Source organism: Acytostelium subglobosum (assembly GCF_000787575.1).
Source record: "Acytostelium subglobosum LB1 DNA, scaffold: scaffold2, whole genome shotgun sequence".
NCBI classification, from domain to species: Eukaryota; Evosea; class Eumycetozoa; order Acytosteliales; family Acytosteliaceae; genus Acytostelium; species Acytostelium subglobosum.
This window is the reverse complement of record NW_012236530.1, coordinates 978,192-996,739: the sequence shown is the minus strand read 5'-3', so window position 1 is coordinate 996,739 and position 18,548 is coordinate 978,192. Positions and strand designations below refer to the sequence as shown.

The 18,548-nt window shown below is 45.5% G+C and overlaps 9 protein-coding genes across 9 annotated transcripts; 4 read left to right on the top strand and 5 right to left on the bottom strand.

The window, feature by feature from the left end:
* Positions 1 to 249: 249 nt before the first annotated feature.
* On the top strand, positions 250 to 4,993 carry SAMD00019534_011720 (hypothetical protein; the record flags this gene model as incomplete). Its single annotated transcript, XM_012903139.1, has 5 exons — positions 250 to 287; positions 371 to 848; positions 948 to 2,322; positions 2,394 to 4,790; positions 4,878 to 4,993. The coding sequence occupies 5 exons, from the start codon at positions 250 to 252 to the stop codon at positions 4,991 to 4,993; spliced, it is 4,404 nt and encodes a 1,467-aa protein (XP_012758593.1).
* A 587-nt stretch (positions 4,994 to 5,580) lies between these two features.
* Positions 5,581 to 5,754, bottom strand: SAMD00019534_011710 (hypothetical protein; the record flags this gene model as incomplete). The annotated part of the gene is made up of 1 exon (XM_012903138.1): positions 5,581 to 5,754. A coding segment is annotated over one exon (174 nt), but the record flags the coding sequence as incomplete, so codon positions are not given.
* Positions 5,755 to 6,072: 318 nt separating this feature from the next.
* Positions 6,073 to 6,318, top strand: SAMD00019534_011700 (hypothetical protein; the record flags this gene model as incomplete). The annotated part of the gene is made up of 1 exon (XM_012903137.1): positions 6,073 to 6,318. A coding segment is annotated over one exon (246 nt), but the record flags the coding sequence as incomplete, so codon positions are not given.
* A 261-nt stretch (positions 6,319 to 6,579) lies between these two features.
* SAMD00019534_011690 (hypothetical protein) lies at positions 6,580 to 8,097 on the bottom strand (the record flags this gene model as incomplete). Its single annotated transcript, XM_012903136.1, has 3 exons — positions 6,580 to 7,405; positions 7,490 to 7,840; positions 7,910 to 8,097. Coding segments are annotated over 3 exons (1,365 nt in total), but the record flags the coding sequence as incomplete, so codon positions are not given.
* An 886-nt stretch (positions 8,098 to 8,983) lies between these two features.
* Positions 8,984 to 9,727, top strand: SAMD00019534_011680 (hypothetical protein; the record flags this gene model as incomplete). Its single annotated transcript, XM_012903135.1, has 3 exons — positions 8,984 to 9,070; positions 9,141 to 9,410; positions 9,473 to 9,727. Coding segments are annotated over 3 exons (612 nt in total), but the record flags the coding sequence as incomplete, so codon positions are not given.
* A 439-nt stretch (positions 9,728 to 10,166) lies between these two features.
* Positions 10,167 to 13,067, bottom strand: SAMD00019534_011670 (hypothetical protein; the record flags this gene model as incomplete). The annotated part of the gene is made up of 2 exons (XM_012903134.1): positions 10,167 to 11,799; positions 11,893 to 13,067. Coding segments are annotated over 2 exons (2,808 nt in total), but the record flags the coding sequence as incomplete, so codon positions are not given.
* An 860-nt stretch (positions 13,068 to 13,927) lies between these two features.
* SAMD00019534_011660 (hypothetical protein) lies at positions 13,928 to 15,144 on the bottom strand (the record flags this gene model as incomplete). Its single annotated transcript, XM_012903133.1, has 3 exons — positions 13,928 to 14,522; positions 14,596 to 14,996; positions 15,085 to 15,144. The coding sequence occupies 3 exons, from the start codon at positions 15,142 to 15,144 to the stop codon at positions 13,928 to 13,930; spliced, it is 1,056 nt and encodes a 351-aa protein (XP_012758587.1).
* A 285-nt stretch (positions 15,145 to 15,429) lies between these two features.
* SAMD00019534_011650 (hypothetical protein) lies at positions 15,430 to 15,939 on the bottom strand (the record flags this gene model as incomplete). The annotated part of the gene is made up of 1 exon (XM_012903132.1): positions 15,430 to 15,939. The coding sequence occupies one exon, from the start codon at positions 15,937 to 15,939 to the stop codon at positions 15,430 to 15,432; it is 510 nt and encodes a 169-aa protein (XP_012758586.1).
* Positions 15,940 to 16,488: 549 nt separating this feature from the next.
* SAMD00019534_011640 (hypothetical protein) lies at positions 16,489 to 18,456 on the top strand (the record flags this gene model as incomplete). The annotated part of the gene is made up of 1 exon (XM_012903131.1): positions 16,489 to 18,456. One exon carries the CDS (start codon positions 16,489 to 16,491, stop codon positions 18,454 to 18,456), a length of 1,968 nt encoding a protein of 655 aa, XP_012758585.1.
* Positions 18,457 to 18,548: the final 92 nt, after the last annotated feature.

The window sequence follows — 18,548 nt, the reverse complement described above, 5'->3', positions numbered from 1 at the left end:
ACCACAATCAAGTCAAGTTAAACTTGTTACATGTACATTTAATCATTCAATCAATACTTCGATCATTCAAACTAAACATATAATCAATCAATCAATCAAACTAATCAATCAAACTAAACTAAAACAACAAACAATCACAATAAACAAACAAACAATCAAACAATCAATCGATCATTACATGTAATCAACAACAATTTAAACATTAAATATCAATTCTGACCGAATATATAATATAATATATAAACAAAGATGTCCTCATCATCATCCTCCACTCCAGCTGCAGCACAGTATGTACATTATCCAACATAAGTCAATTCAATAAACTAACCATCCCTCATTCAATCAATCAATCAATCAATCAACCAAATAGTGATGACATATATACAGAACAGGATGTCAATGAATATGCTTTTGTCGATTTATGGGAGCATTATGAGATGTCATTGATGGAGAAGTTCTGGAAAGAGTTGGTCATTAGTTCGTTCCACAGCTCAGATATACAGCCATTGGACGAATGGACCAAAGCCTTGTCCGAAGAGGCACACGACAATCCAGATATTCCAGACTTGCACATCTTGCTCGCATTCAAATCATCGGATTTCGTTGGCATGTCTCCGCCCGATTCTCCAATGTCCGACATTGCACAGAACCTTAAAGATCAGGGACTGTCATCGTCTCCAACCTCCTCCTCCTCGGGCGCATCATCGCACAACCTAAAGAGTAGTCGACCAACATCCATACCCTACACCTCATCACAAATCAGTGCTGCGGTACTCTTTGAGTACTACTCAAACATCAATTGTGGTCTATTCCTTCATATGATCATCCACAAGAAGTATAGGAATATGGTAAATATCATGATCCCATGATCCACTCACTCAATCAATCAATGGAACTATTCCACTCACTCATACTCACTCACTCACTCAATCATTCAATCAAATCAGGGAATGGATAGAATGATGGTAAAGAAGGCAATTGAGATATTGGATAAGAATGCTCATTCACATGGCCATTTGGCAGGATGCAATGCAATCTTCTTTGAGACAAAGTCTGCATTGAGCTCTGCCAATCAGCCAGACCAGGTGGACCCTCGTCTGCAACACTCGATCCTCTATAACATTGGCTTTAGAATGGTGGACTTTGACTACACCAAGCTGCCACTCAAACGATTGGGCAAGGCCAACAACCTGTTGCTCACAGTGTACCTCAGCGCACACATCCCTTCGATACCCACGCTGGACGGCGACAAGTACTACCTCCCCAGCGTCCTGCTCAAGAACTTTATATACGACCTGTGGGAGACATCGTTCCTCACTGAGAAGCTCGAGATGAAACCAGACGAAGATCCAGAGTACGGGCGAGTATTGGAGCAGGTGGAGCTGCGTGAGAAGATCCCGCTGTTAGAGTTGCCCTGGGGTGCGGGCAACCCTTGGACACTGGTCGACCTGTGGGAAGACTACGATGAGGAGCTTCTGGAGCGATGTTATCGTGAGCTCATGGTACCTAGCGTCAAGCACAGCGAGATCTCCTCGCTGAGGAATGTACTCCTGGCAATGTCGCCCGAGGGCAATGACTCGGACTTCTTGCCAGACGTACACGTACTCATTGCCGTTCGCTGGCCACCAGAGACCAAGTCGATGCCCACCCATCCCATCATAGATGGTCTGTGCGTGTTTGAGTACCATGCCGAGCTCAACTGCGCTGTGCTCACACATCTGATTCTCCAGAAAAAGAACAGAGTGGAGGGCCTCGACCAGCTGCTTGTCGAGTCATCAGTAGACATATTGGACGCCAACGCTAGAGAGCGTGGCAACCTGGCCGGCTGCAACGCCATCTTCATGCACATCAAGATGCCAAGCACAACCATCAGCCAGGAGATCATCGATGTGTGCCAGCATCATATCACGCTCAACAAGATGGGCTTCCGTCTGCTGGACTTTGACTACTATCTCGCACCACTCGACAACAATGCCGCGCCAAAGAAGTCAATGTTGGGACTCTACCTCACCAGCTTGATCCCACGTTCACATGAGAAGGGCGACAAGCCGTACATACCATTCAACTTGATCAAATCATTCGTCGAGCTACAATGGGAGAATGCCTATGGCAGCCAGCAGATCAAGATGTCGCCCAATGTCTATCCAGAGCATCAGCGAATGCTCGAGCAGATTGAGCTGCGCGAGCGCATTCCCCTGTTGGATCTTCCGTGGGATTTAGGTAAACCATGGACACTGGTCGACCTCTGGGAGGACTATGACAAGGATCTCCTTGAGCGATTCTACAAAGAGATAATGATACCCAACTTCCCCAACAAGTCTGGTAAGTACACTCACCCTCACTCAATCACACTCATTCACTCATTCTCTCACTCAATCAACTGATGGATACAGAGTTGGAACCATTGGAAAGCATGATATCAGCATTCTCATCAGAGGCAAGAGACGATCCAAACATCTCTGACTTGCATATATTGTTGGCGCTGCGATGGCCACAGGACAATAGTAATACACAACCGATAATCGAGGCTGCAATCATCTTTGAATACTTCTCGGCCAACAATTGTGGCCTGCTCACCTACCTGATCGTCCAGAAGGCATTCAAGGGCAAGGGCCTGGACAGAATACTCGTGGAGTCAGCCCTGGAGATTCTCGATCAGAATGCCAAGTCGCAAGGCTATCTTCCCGGATGCAATGCCATCTTCCTCGAAGTGTACAGTGGCGAGAAGGTGACTATCAAGCAAGATGTCGTGGACCCACGTATGCGTCATTCAGTCTACCACCAGATAGGCTTCCGTCTGATTGACTTTGAGTACATCGCGCCACCAATCGCCATGGGCTTGCCCAAGCTTCGCAACTTCCTGCTGACCGTCTACTTGACGGAGCACATCCCCAAGATGCCGCTTGAGGAGGGCAAGTACTACCTGCCAAGCTCAGTGCTCAAGAACTTTGTCACAGTGTTGTGGCGCAATGCATACGCTACAAAGAAGATGAAGGAGTTCCCCAACAAGGACAGCGACTTCCAGCGAGTGATTGAACAGGTTGAGTACCGTGAGAAGATACCCCTGTTGGACTTGCCCTGGGGTCAGAGCAAGCCATGGACCTTGGTCGACCTCTGGGACGACTACGACGAGGAGCTGCTCATTCGATTCTACAACGAGCTGATGTTACCCAACTTCCCAATCAAGAACGAGCTGGAGCCACTCTCAAACTTCATCAATGCGCTCTCAGAGGAGAGACGAACCAACTTCAACCCACATGTCGCAGAGCTGCACGTGTTGCTTGCTCTGCGCTGGCCCACAGACTCTTCCGATCTGCAACCCACGATTGGTGCCGGCATCACCTTTGAATACTATCCATCGACAAACTGTGGACTCTTGTCATACCTGGTCGTGCACCGTTCCAGTCGTGGACAGGGCCTGGCAGGCATACTTGTGGAGCGATCTGTCGAGCTGCTGGACCGCCACGCCAAACAGCGTGGACAGCTGGCTGGATGCAACGCCATCTTCCTTGAGACCAACTCGGCAGAGAAGGTGACAGTGCAGCAGGACGTCATGGACCCGCGTATGAGACACACGATCTATCACAAGATGGGCTTCCGTCTGATCAACTTTGAATACATCATGCCGCCCCTGTGCGCCGGTTACGAGAAGCTAAAGAGTGTGCTGCTGCTGACGGTCTACCTCACGCCGCACATTCCCTATCAGGACTTTAACAACAACCGCCAGTACTTCCTGCCCAACGTGCTTCTAAAGAACTTCATCTCGGCGCAATGGGAGAGTGCCATGCGCAATGGACGTCTGTCTACGCCACCCAACCAGGACTTTGACTTTAATCAATCACTGGATCAGCTGGAGCTGCGAGAGAAGGTGCCCCTGCTTGACCTTCCATGGGGCGATGGCAAAGACTGGACGATCGTGGATCTCTGGGAGGACTATGATGAAGATCTGCTCGACGCTTTCTACAACAAGTACATGATCACGCAGTTTGGCACTTCAGACGAGTTGGAACCAATCGAGAACTGGCACAAGGCAATGTCTGATGAGGGACGTGATGACCCCAACATTTGTGACCTGCACGTACTACTCGTGTTGGGCCTGCCTGGAGAGCACAAGGGCAAGGGCCACAAGTACATCATTGGTGGTCTGGTGTTTGAGTACTATCCCGAGACCAACAACGCCCTGGTCACATACCTGGTCGTGAACCAGAAGTGGTCGGGCAAAGGTATCGGCACGGACCTGGTGCTGAGAACCCTGACCATCCTGGACCAGAACGCCAAGCAAAAGGGCCACATTGCAGGATGCAATGCCATCTTCTTGGAGGTGATGTTCTCATCACTGAGTGAGACGACTGGTGCTACTGACTCGTCCCTATCGCACGTCTTCCTGTTCAACAAAGGCTTCCGTCTGTTGGATTTCGAATACTACCAGCCCCCCACATCCCTCAAGCATCCCAAGTCCAACAACGTCTGTCTGACCGTACTACTCACGCCCCGCATTCCCAAGTTGGGCGAGGGCAGCGAGATACAGCCCTACGTGCCATCCTCTCTATTGCGATCATTCATTACCAATCTATGGGAGGACGAGTGTGGACTGATTGGATACGACTTTTCCAACGATGCTTGTTATCTACACATGATGGACCTGTTGGACAACAGCGACTACTTCCACTGTCTCGACCTTCCTTGGCTCAAGACTCGTATCGATCGACCAATGACCGAACAAGGTAAAGAGTCTGGGTTGAAGAAGAATATCAACTATAGCTATCAACGACCAAATATTAGTGTCAGCGGTATGTATATTTATATCTTGGAATCATTCCAATCATTCCAATCAATCATTTTGATATACTCACACACCCTCCTTCACCAACCATCAGATGCCCCTCTATCACCAGCACTCGGACCATCACTACACAACAGCCAAGTGATTCCAAACACCAATACCAACGCTGGTTACGAACCCAACATACTATTGTCCTCAAAAGATAAATAAATAGACGTGACCGGTCACGCCACGACCTGGTGTCGTTCATGGTAAACAAACAATAATAGGGTTGGGTTAGAGGTAGTTGCGCGTCGCCGACGAGGTTTGGAACACACACCAGCTAGGTATGTGTAGGATGTTTGTTTGTTTCATCACAGCCACGATTGTGGCCATGACTCCACGATAGTTCGAAGCAATCATAAGATCACTCCTTCTCGGCGGCGGTCGCTTTCTATTCATCAGTTGGATTATCATTAAAGTACGAAGTATGACGATCACAGTTATGCACCTTTGCCCCAATCATGATATCTGATCAATACCCAATAATCAAAGAGATTTCACTTTTTTAAACATTATTTATGGTTTATCAAATAATTCTTTAATTTTTCCACCTCTTTATAATTATTATTTTTAAATTACCTTTATGTTGGATACTATCTAAACTATGCCAGTTAGTCATAATGAACATTTAGAAATTAATGTCCTACTCCTGGCCATTAAATTGTTGCCAAAGTTGAACCCAAATTGATATGTAGTTTGACGACTTGGAACCAAGGTCGTCAAAGTTACTACAGAACAACAATAGGGTTGGGTTAGAGGTAGTTGCGCGTCGCCGATTGGATTTGGAACACACACCAGCTAGGTATGTGTAGGATGTTTGTTTGTTTCGTCACAGCCACGATTGTGGCCATGACTCCACGAGAGTTCGAAGCATAGCTCCTTCCGATCGGCGGTCGCTTTCTATTCACAGTGAAATGTTGGATTATCATTAAGTACGAAGTATGACGATCACAGTTATGCACCTTGCCCCCAAATCTTACGTCATAATCATATTAAAATATCAATGAGATTTCAAAATCTTACGAATTGTTTATGGTTCTGTTTCAAACAAATAATTCTTTATTATTTCCACCTCATTAATTATTATTATCTGTAGTTAGTTACATTGTGGATCCTTCATAATGATTGATGATTGAGTCAACCATGTTTCCAAAGTTGCGAAAAAAACAGAACTGAACTGAGACACTTCACATCAATCGATCAGATTGACAAAAGCGAGAAAGATAGATATAGATATAGTATAGACAATGTCAGGCATTATCAGATTCATTACACCAGTCAACAGAATGTTGAGCATGAACACTGTTCAACGTCAAACTGGTACACTCTTCATGAACAACTTTATGATGCAGACTCAGATGCCAATCAATGTCATCCCAGAGCAACAGACACAGCAAGAGTCATTCGAGACTGTCATGAACAAGACATCAAGAAAGACACTCAAGAAGCATAGAAAGAGAATCAATGGCACAAGATCAAACATGAGTCGTTGTTAACTATCATCTGATCGTGATCACATGTTGACTGAACGAATGAATGAATGAACGATCGAACGAACGAACATAATATATAGGTATGTTATTGATTGGACCGAATAAATGAATGAATGACCTCTAACAAGTTATCAATCACATAGTATAAGATAATAAATAGGATTCAACCTATGACGACAACAAAGAATGATTGAATGAGCGAACGAATGAATGATGGAGGAAAGACTGCGCGCAACAACAGATGTTGCGATTTATTGTTTATGAAGGTGGAGGATTGATGAGTGACAAAATGGACTGATAGGTTCCAAGTATGGTGGCACCAACACCAAAGACAGAGATGATGATGTGGATGATGAATGAGAGACGAGACTGCTCGGGGAAGAACTTGATGTACACCAGTGGTGGCAAGACAAAACCTGCGATAGCCAGCATCAGCGAGCCGATCAGTGAGGTGAACGAGCCAAAGTTGGTGATGGTCGTGGCGACGGCGGCCAACACGGCGGTCAGGCCAATGCGCACGGCGTAGAACATCCAGTTGCGCGAGAAGAACATCTTCTCGCCCTCGTTGTTGAGTGCTCCATTGGGGAAGGCCGAGAAGTGGCGATGGAAGAACTCGATGGATGAGTCGACGACGTTGAGTCCGGCACCGCAAACGATGGGGAACGAGCAGGTCAGCTCAAACACCACGCACATTCTGACGATGTTGGCAAAGACACCGTTGGGCAGTGCCTGAGTGATCGACGATGGCACACCCTTGACGTGCGACACTGGGTCCACGTACGAGTAGAAGTAAAGATAGGCCAGTGTGGCAAAGATCACATTGACGATCGTGATGAACACCATCGAGTAGTCGAGAATGCGTGGATAGCGGTGGTAGTCACCACTGGCATGACTGATGGGAATGACCACGATGTGATTGCAAAAGAAGAATGCGGCCACACCGAACCAGAGTGGCACCTTTGTGTAGTCCACATGGTACTCCTTGTATGGCAGAATATCATAGTCAATGCCACCATAAGTAAGTACTGTACCCATAGCCAACAGCAATGATAATGCTCCAAATATACTTGTGTAACCTAGATACTTCCTAGAGTATTTGATTGATTGATTGATTGATTGAGTCAGCTACATGATTGATCGAATGAATGAATGAATGATCGATGATACATACATGTCGGTCAAGAAAGTGAGCAACATGATTACGGGCAAGATGAACCAGATGATGATCTGTTGATTGTAGTTGACCAGCTCGCCAAAGTTTTGGCCAATGAGAATGAGGTAGGCAATGCAGATGGACATTGTCACGGAGAAGTTCATGAAGCAGACAAAGAGCTCACCGACGCGACCAAAGGCACGACGGCCCAGATCGGCATAAGAAGGTGGTGGCTGGTCCGTACCCAGCTGCTCGTCCGACATCTTTATATTACATTTCAGCAGCAATGACATCGTATAGTTTGACAGCAATGCAATGGCCACCAGACCAATTGATCCAATCCAAATACCAGCTTGTGAAACTGCCCATCTGTATATGTTTGTCGGGCGTAAGTGATTGAGTGATTGATTGATCGAGTAGGGGATCATGATACTTTACGGCAGAGCGAATGAACCGGCACCGGCAAAAGCCTTGACGGTATTCCAAAAGGCAGAGACTGGTGTGAATGGTCTGGATTGTGCGATAGACTCGTCGTGGTAGCCATTTATCATGACCTCCTTGACTGGTGGAGGTCCGACAAGTGGTGACTTCTCTAGATTATCCTGTGACATCCTATTCTTTAGCATTTCTGTCCTTGTTTGTTTGTTATTGATTATGATGATGATACAGATAGTAATAATAATAATAATACAATATTGTAATATTATATTATATATAAATATATATATTACTATCTCTAACTCTCTAACTTCTAACTATAACTTAACAACACATAATGAAAGTCAGAATAAACTCAACAACTCCAAACACAAACACACAATCATTCACCACTCATCAAACACACTTCCATTCATTCATTCTATCCCATCACAGTTTGGGATTCGTTTTGTTTTGATTGTCAAAAGAAGATTCTGATTTTTTATTATTTATTTATTTCAATCAACAATCCAACCACCAAACAAAACTTATCATTCTGAGTTCTTGATTGATGGGATAGAAGACTGTCCTTATCTTTGTTAATCAAGTCGACAACAAGTAATTAATTAATTAAGTAATATGTACACTCACAAACAGAACAAAGATTAATAATATCTTTTATCTCTCTAAATAAAACCTTTAGTTTGTTTAGAATTCAACTTTTACATACATTTGGTTCATTCAATGAAAACTGATGAGTCTCAACATTTGATCCCAAAAGTGTGTTTGACAGCCACCAACTTGTGTGAATAAACCAGGGGTGTGTTTGATGATGTAGCCTCTGTGGATGGATGCCCTTGAACTGATATGAACTGACACGAGGTTATGTTATGTGATGTGATTTGTTAATTTGACGATATTTATATTTATTAACAATTTAATCAACATCACAGTAGTGTCAAACACTTTGGTCATAGCATTAATATAAAGTTTGGTTGACCTGTCTACCTTTCAACTTCATCTCAAGTTAGAACAAACATATACACAACATATTTTATATTATATTTATAACATAATACAACAACATTACATAAGATGGCTATGATGTACACCACCCCAGGAGTGATCGCCGTTGGCTCACCAATGGTCTTCCAACCACCCGTTGCCTTCCAAGGTTTCTGGGTATGTACCTCACACTTACTACCTACCTACTTCAACAATGTTCATCATACTAAACCTCAACATCTCTTAGTACTACTCTTTGTTCTCTCAGTTGCAGCAGGCTCAGTTGATGGAGATGCACGCTTGGTTCATGTCGATGGACAGAGATAGATCTGGTACTATCTCTGCTTATGAGTTGCAGGCCTTGATCATTGGAGGTACTCCATTGGGTTTGGACACTGCCACCAAGTTGATCAAATGTTTCGATTCAAACAGAAACGGTCACATTGACTTCTACGAGTATGCCGCTCTGCACGCCTTTGTCAACACCATGTACAGATGTTTCGTTGCCAATGACAGGGTATGTTATCCATCAATCCCTTCATCATCGTCCGAGTACTTACATTACTCATTCACTTTTAGAACTTCTCTGGCACGATCGACCTCCGTGAGATCCACTCTGCTCTCATCACCGCAGGCTTCAACCTGCCATACAACACCATTAACTTGTTCTTCTTGAAGTACTCCCCAACTGGAATGCCAATCCTCTTCACGCATTACATCAACCTCTGTGCCTCTGTTGCCCTGTGCCGTTCCCTCTTTGAGTGGAACGACCCAATGAGAACTGGAATGGTCCACCTCAACATGCTCCAGCTCTTTGACATCATGGCACTCATCTAAACAACTCTCCTCTTCCTCATCCACCCATCAACCATCATCATCATCAGTACCATGCTTTCATCTCATCATCAAACAAACCTGTTGTAATGTAGAGTAAACATCAATGTAGTGTAATCTATCAATCATAGTAGTTGGCCATTGTTGTTGTAGTAGTAGTAGTATTGGAGGGAGGGTTTATTAAATAAGGAGTAGGAGTGAGTATTGGACACACCTGGCTGTAATGGGAAGGAGGGGATTGAATGATAATGGACTGGCCATGCAGCCATTCCAAAAACAGTACAGGTAGTTGGCTAATCGATATGATTGACAGCAATGTTGTTGTTGTCAATGTTGCGCCTACATGATCCTCCCAAACTCAAACTGCCTTGCTTGGTGTAGCAACTCCTTCTGTTCGAGGTGCAACGGAATGATTGGTGTTGATTAGTCGATCGATTGTTTACAACCATTCCTTGAACAACTTGATGTAAATATGCTTGATGATCTGGGTCAGGATGAAGTAACCAAAGAAGGATACGGCCAGACCTGGGTAGTACATAAGGGGAAGAGCTTCCATGTGCAAGAGCTTGCCCAGTGGCGTGTAGGGGATTGCAACACCGACAATGGCCACCCATGCCGTGTTGAGCACCAACTGCCACGAGCCCCAACGCTGGATGAAGGGGATCTTCTGTGTACGGATCATGTGCACGATGAACACCTGTGTGATCAGGCCCTCGACGTACCAGCCGGTCTGGAAGTGCTGCTCGAAGCTGGCATTGTCCCAGCCCAGGTACCACCACATGTATGAGAAGGTCGTCACGTCAAAGATCGATGAGATGGGGCCGAGGAACACCATAAACTTGAACAAACTGGACACACTCCATGGATGCGGGATCTCGAGGAACTCCTCGTCGACGTTGTCCCAGGGGATGGCAATCTGTGAGAAGTCGTACAACAGGTTCTGAGTGAGCAGCTGCAGTGGCTGCATGGGGATGAATGGCAACCAGGCAGAGGCGATAAGCAAAGAGAACACGTTTCCAAAGTTGGATGAGGCGGCCATCTTGATGTACTTGATGGTGTTGGCATGGGTGGTACGGCCGGTCGTGATGGCCATGTTGATGACATTCAATGACTTCTCGAGCAGGATGATGTCTGAAGCGTCCTTGGCAATGTTGGTGGCAGTGTCGACACTGATACCAATGTCAGCCTCACGCAGGGCAAGCGCATCATTGATGCCATCACCCAGGAAACCGACGGTGTGCTTGTGGCGCTTGAGGGCGCGCACGACGTTGTACTTTTGGATGGGTGTAAGCTTGGCAAAGAGTGTGCACTCCTCGACGATCAGTTCAAACTCCTCTGGCGAGGCGTCCTCCAACTCGGGGCCAGAGATGACCTTGGTCACATCGATACCGACATCGCGACAGATCTTCTTGGCCACGGCCAGGTTGTCACCTGTGAGTACCTTGACTTGGACGTTGTTCTTTCTCAGCAGCTGGATGGCGTCAGCGCAGTCAGCCTTGGGTGGGTCGATGAAGGCGAGGAATCCGTGGAAGGTCAGGCCTCTCTCGTCAGTTCTCACGTCGTATACATGGTCGGGTCCTTCAATGTCGGCGCGCTTGGTGGCCACTGACAGCACTCTGAGTCCATCAACGTTGAGGTCGTGGGAGATCTGCAACAGACGCTCCTTGTAGTCTTCAGTGAGCTCGTCGACACACTTGTCGGCGGCGTTGGCAACGCTGGTGCAGCAGGACAACACCTCCTCGACAGCACCCTTGCAAACCAACAGTCTCTCGCCCTCTGCACCATTCTGCTTCTCCAAGATGACGGATACTCTACGACGAGTAAAGTCAAATGGGAACTCATCGATCATTCTATAGTCGACGTCACCAGATGGTGTGGAATCGCCCTGCTTATTATGGAAGGTTTCGATGATGGACTCGTCCAGGACGTTCTTTAGACCCTTCTGGAAGTGTGAGTTCAAGTATGAATACTTGAGCACATTGTCATACTGCTCCCTGTCTGCTCCAATGTATGAATGCAGGCGTACATCATCCTCTGTCAATGTGCCAGTCTTATCTGAACACAGTACATCCCTGGAGTTTGATGGAAGTTGATTGATTGATTGTTAGTGTGTGAACAGGTGATTGTCTGGAATGATCCCACCAAGGTGTACATCATCTACATACATGGCACCCATGTTTTGGATTGAATGGAGTTGCTTGACGATGGTCTTCTTCTTGGACATGTCGGCGGCACCTTTTGCCAAGTTGGCATTGAGGATCATGGGCAACATCTCTGGGGTGAGACCAATGGCTACGGAAAGGCCAAACATGACAGAGTCGAACCAGTCGCGTGTGGTAAGGCCGTTGATAACGATGACGATGGGCACCATCACAACGCCAAAGCCCATGAGCAGGTAGGCCACCTTCTTGACACCAACGTCAAAGGCATTGGTGGTCTTGGTGCTGGTGAGGATCTCAGAGATGGACGAGATGTAGGTGTTACAGCCAGTCTCAAAGACCAGGCCAACGCCACTGCCTGACACGATGTTGGTGGACATCAGACAGACGTTGGGGGTGTCAAAGATCGATGTCTGGACGACTGAGTGCTGGGCCGACTTCTCCACTGGCAGGAACTCGCCTGTGAGTGAGGACTGCGACACAAACATGCTGTTGGACTGAAGGATGCGCACGTCTCCGGGGAAGACATCACCGGCCTTTAGTGGGATGAGGTCGCCGCTAACAACCTCCTCCATGTCAATGGGGATGTCCTCGCCCTCAGTGTCACTGGAGCTGCGACGACGACGCACGGTCACCGTGGTCTTGATCAGAGACTTGAGATGGGTGAAGGCTTTGCTGGACTTTTGCTCCTCGTAGAAACGCAGACCGGCCGACAGCAACACCATCGTCATGACGACGGTGAAGGTGGCGTAGTCCTTGGTCGAGATGGACACGACGGCAATGATGGTGAGCACAATGTTGAATGGATGCGTGAGGGCAGTGAACAACAGCTTGTACCATGGCGTGGGCTTGACCGTGGTGATGACATTGCGGCCATGCTCCTTGAGTCGACGCTCGGCCTCCTCGACGGTGAGACCGCCGGCATGTGTGCCAGTGCGGGCCAGCATCGCGTCCGGCTGCAGACAGGACAGTTCTCTGAAGCGCTCATTGAATATCTTCTCCTGGTTGGGGTCTCTCTCCTTCTTCTTCTTTGCGCGCAGTCCAAGCATTCTCTGCAACTTTATCAACTTTGTCTCTCTCTCGCGTTTTATAATCAGCGGTGCAGTTGCCGCTCCATCATCAGCTCCATAATCCTGAATCGAGATGAATGGATTTGTTGTTGGTTCCTCCAATGTCATTATTTATATATTTGATTGATTGATTGATTGTGCCCTCAAATAGTAGTTGTACAACAAGGGTAATGTTATATTATTGAAAGTATTGTTGGTTGGTTGGTTGGTTGAATGGTTGAATGAGTGGCGACAACCTTGGTTTTGGATATTGTGTTATCCAATCCAAATGTTTGTGAACAAGTACTACTACTTGGTTGTGAATGTATGTATAAGTAAGGTGAGTGAATGAATGAATGAATGAATCTATTGCGAAATGATGGATGTACCTCGATCTTCTCGAGAGCACACTAGCACACAACTCTTGTTAACAATTCTCTAAGCTCGACCCTCTTCTTCATACATACCTCACCAAACGCACTCTCCTCACTCGGCAGAGTTGACACGCTGCCGTAAGATGGACGTTTGGCTCGTCAGTTATATCAAAACTCGAGTATTTCATGTCAAAATCAGATTCATTTTTTAGTTTAGTTTAGTTTTGAAAAGGTGATCAAAAACGAGTACTAGAAAAAGCGATGTAGTTCTCTCGAAAAAAATATCTGCGAGCTGTGTGTGAGTGATTGTGTGTTGCCAGGTTTGTGATGGGTGTAAGTCGAGCGAATCAATGGTTGATTGATGGGAACTAACTGGGAGATCAGCTTTGGTGCTTCAGCCCAATAATACAATGGTGATGTATGAGTGACCGAAGCCCTGGGCTACCTCGTGGATTCACTTTGTGACCCTTCGTTTGCACCTGAACACTTGTGGTGTCCAGCCATTATCGTATCTTACTTGATAAAACAAATAAGATTGATTGATTAATTGCAAGTATGATTGATGACAATGACAGCATCCAGCGAAACCATACTGATGGATTTGTCTCGATAAGTTTATTAGATTGCTTGAATTGACATGACAGAGGTGTAGTTGGGGAAGTAGTTGGGAATGGTACTCTGGGTGACATCCAATGTGTTGAGGTTGATCATGTTCACTTGAAGAGTGCTGTTGCTGACATGGACGAATCCTGCGACATAGCCAGTGACAGGATCAAATACAAAGGCTTCCTCAAAGCCTGGAATGGTGACGTGGGGGATGGAGAGAATCTCCTTGTGATTGCCAGTGTCCATGTCCAGTTGGGCAAAGTAGAGAGGTGAGCCAGGGTTTCGACATCCGGTGCCCACAAACAATTTGCCCTGGTACACTTGGAAGGCGAGGTAGGTGTAGGCAGTGACCAGCTGCTCACCGCTGGCAGAGTTATTGACGCAATGCTCCAGACTCATCTCTGGGATGTCAAAGTAGACTGGTTCCTGCTCGACTTCTTCTTCTTCTTCTTTCTCAACAACAAAATTGCCAGAAACTTTCATCTGATAAATTGCAATCGAGTTGTTTTGGTAGAGGTAGGCCATGTAGTAGATGCTTGTGCTCTCATCCAAGTATCCATTGAATGTGTTTATCTCATTACTCATCTCAATGAGGTAGTACACATTCCTGTGAGTTTCAATCAGCCAATCAGTCAGTCAGTGATCGCATCCATCACAGGTTAATGAGTGATTGTACTTACTGTCCTGAGGAGGTGAGCGAGTATACAGCCAGATTGTATTTGTTGTATATGAGGGAGAAACTCATGTAGAAGATGCTATGGTTGAACATTTGATAGTTGATGTCATTGCCACCCATTGTGTCAATCTGGAATGAGCCAGCCGCGTACAACGGTGTGTAATTGTTGGTGGTGACGTTGTAGAGATACACTTGCGCATTCCAATTGCAACCAGAGAAGCCATTGACCAGAACACCATCTTTGCCTTGGTAGCCAACGATTCCCAACAGGGTGGGTTGGCAATTAAGTTGATTGGGTGACTGATTGGCCATCAATGCACCAGAGGTCAGGTTCACTCTGGCATACTGGTTGGTGTCGCCAGCAAATACATTCAACACATTTGGAGCTGATGTCGCAGTAGGCACCTTGGTGGATCGAATAAATTGAATAGATGGATGGTCAGTCTCTGAGCCCTTATATATGTGATCCGAGAGATGATCACGTGAAACTTACTGATTGGCAAAAGCAAATGAAAACCAGGATAATTGATATAAATGGAGTTGTTCTGGACATGTTTGAAAGAGTAAATTTATGATTGATTGACGGTGTCTCGTAGTGTGTTGATGTGTTGATTGATCGTAATGAGGGAAAGGAAAGATAGTCCGACTACTACCTTCACTTGTCTATCTACCTCCGCATTGATGATTCTCTGGAGTGCGCGAGGATGTCCAGAAAAGGCAATTTGGTGATGGGCTGATATTTTGGAGGCCAACACAACCCCAATGATCATGACCAAACTTAGAAGCGACAAGTTTAGTGTTGGGCCATTACATTATTTTTGGACAAAAGGGTGCATGTTTATTGGAGAGCAACAAGTAACTCTGTGAGAAGGTCCTCACTGGCAACCTTGGTATAATCATTGAGATAGATCTCCATGGTGGGATGGTCATCGTCGACAATGACCTCGCGACCAGAGGCTGGTCTCCATGTCTTGAAGACGTACATCCATCCAGCGGGCAATGTCTCATATGGTCCCTTGTGTAGGAATACGGCGTACTCGCCACCGCGTAGAGTGACGGTGCTTATGGCTGGATCCTCAATCTTGACAGATAGGTCAGCAGCAGATGGGTAGAAGCATGCCTTTGATCTCAACTCGGACTCTGGTGTAGTGGCGGGGTTGTCGTAGAACAGACCGGCCAACACACCCTTGCTGATCACACCCTGTGTGGCAGCTATTTGAGCAACTTGTTGGAAACACTTGCCAATTCCATAATATGGTCCCTTATGATTGATAGCGTACAATGTTGCATCAGGGATTGTTCTGAATGAAATAGTTGGTGTTGCTGGAGTTGAAGTAGTGGCGTCCATTTATTATTATTATGTATTTATGTGAGGTAATCAGTAATGAATGATCAAATAAAAAACGAAACGACGTTGTGATATTTGTGTTGTTGTTTTGTGATCAAAGACAGACCCACCCAAGATTGGTTATTAATAAAAAGACGAATAGTGATGTTAGCCTAAGCAACATATATGTTGAATTTCTTGGAAGTCGTATGTTCATCATTTAAGTTAATGACGATGTGCCCATAACATCAAGAAAGGAAAGTACCCCCCTTTGTTGGTCTGAATGTGTAATAATTATCACTCAATATCTGATGCTTTATGATCTTTGATACTTGTACAAGTATAATCATCATTTCCAAGTATTCAAACTATGAACATCCAGTTGTCAGATTGACATTACGAACAATCAATTTGTACATTGATTAGTATTGTGATGTTTGTTATGTTATTTGATGGTTAGTTGATTGAATGGTTAAGTGATTGGTCTGTGGAATGAATGAACATCACGTTTTTATGTGATTGATGGATGGATGAATCAATCTTGAAACACAACAAACAGATAAGAATAAGATGGAACATCTACCACATAATATCATTAGACTGATATTGGATGTGTTGTATACTGTCAATAACGATGACAAGGAAGTTCTTGACTCGTTGATGTTGTGTCTGACTTGCAAGACATTGTATAAACTTCTAAGTCCAAGGATACAATCACTACATAGTCTCTGGCATAATGTGAACTCAACCAGACGATCAACATCATCCTCATCATCATCAACATCATCATCACAACAGTTGTTGCCTTTGAGCAAGTCTTTGACATTTGGTGACACTTTCAATGATCAACTAAAGACTGGTGACATACCTGATGGTGTTGTTGAAAGGGTTGTCTTTGGTGATATGTTCAACACGATACCCATGCCTGGCGCACTGCCTCAGACCATCACCTCATTGACATTGGGCAACAGCTTCAATCAAAAGATGAATCAGTCGATTATCAAGCGTGTTCTCAGGTCGAAGGGTCGAAGGTCAGATGGTACCACCACCAGCAGCAGCAGCTACAGAGGTTGGCTGCCAACATCATTGAGATCACTCACATTTGGTGATGGATTCAACAAGAAGATCAAGGCTGGCTCATTGCCACAATCAATCACATCGATTACATTTGGCAAGCTATTCGATCGTCCGCTCCTCCCAGGCACACTTCCTGCCTCCCTCATAACTCTGATCTTTGGACGATCATTCAATCAAACACTTCCACCTTCAGTGTTGCCAGCTGGTATCACAACTCTAATCTTTGGCGATTGGTTCAATCAAATGATTGACCAAGTGGCAACACTTCATTCACTTACCAAGCTCAACTTTGGATCATCGTTCAGCAGACCCATCTTCCGAGACACGCTACCACCATCGCTCTTGGAGCTCAAGTTTGGTCTAAGCTTCAATCAGTCGATCGACTCCATTAGCGCTCTCCCATCACTCACAACACTACTCTTTAATGGATCATGTAATTTCAAACAGCCCATCACCATTGGATCGCTACCACAATCACTCACAATGATGACCTACGCCAACTCTACACTGGGGCCAGGTGTGCTGCCCTCATCAATGCGGTCGCTTGTGTTGTACTCTGTGGACCACCATCTTGAACCTGGCGCACTACCAACATCACTCACCAAGCTCGTCCTATCCACGACACACGTGCCTCGATCACTACATCTGTGCCTGCATATTGTCAAACTTACAATGGGATACTCATTCGATCAGGATATAGTGGCAGGGTCTTTGCCAAAGGCCTTGACCTCACTTACATTTGGCTATTACTTCAACTCAAACATACATCTCAACGCGTTGCCCGTTACCCTTCACAAGTTGACCTTTGGTTATCATTTTGATCGACTATTGCACACTGATGTGCTGCCAAAGTCGCTTCGCGTGCTCAGGTTTGGTGATCACTTTGACAAACCGCTGGCGGGATCGCTGCCACCATCACTTACCCATCTCGCTCTTGGACGTTCGTTCGACACACCAATCGATGGCAATGATGTACTTCCACCATCAATCCAACATCTTGATCTAGGCTATAGCTTCTCGCACTGTCAATCAATTCAATATCCCGCCAATCTGTTGTCTATTGTACTTCCATCCTATGATGATTTCAATGCAGCCAGTTTCCAAATGCAAATGGAGAGCATCACCACAGACAGTGTCAATCAATCAATCGGGAATGTAAAGATACATTATGCTGTTGATGTGGATCAACTGCAACTTCCATCAACAAACAAACTCAGATCATTGAATGTGGCAGTATCCTCCACGTATAAGACAGTGATGAATGATGATTGTTTGGCTGGAACATTTATCAAGAGTCTATTCGTTGCCAAGCCAAATGTGGAGACCTTTATAATTCGACTCTATGGCAAGGAGACCTTGACCATGTACCAAGTTAGAAAGATTGATGCCACTGCAGCACTCATCAGATCGACCAAGGTGTTGGCGCCATCTCATCGAATCCGGATACTCACGTTAAAATAATTGGTGATTGATTATGTGGTGAGTACTCTTTAAATAATGTCATGTTATATCTGTTAGAGATAAATTGTTTAATTGGATTTTATTTATTTGTG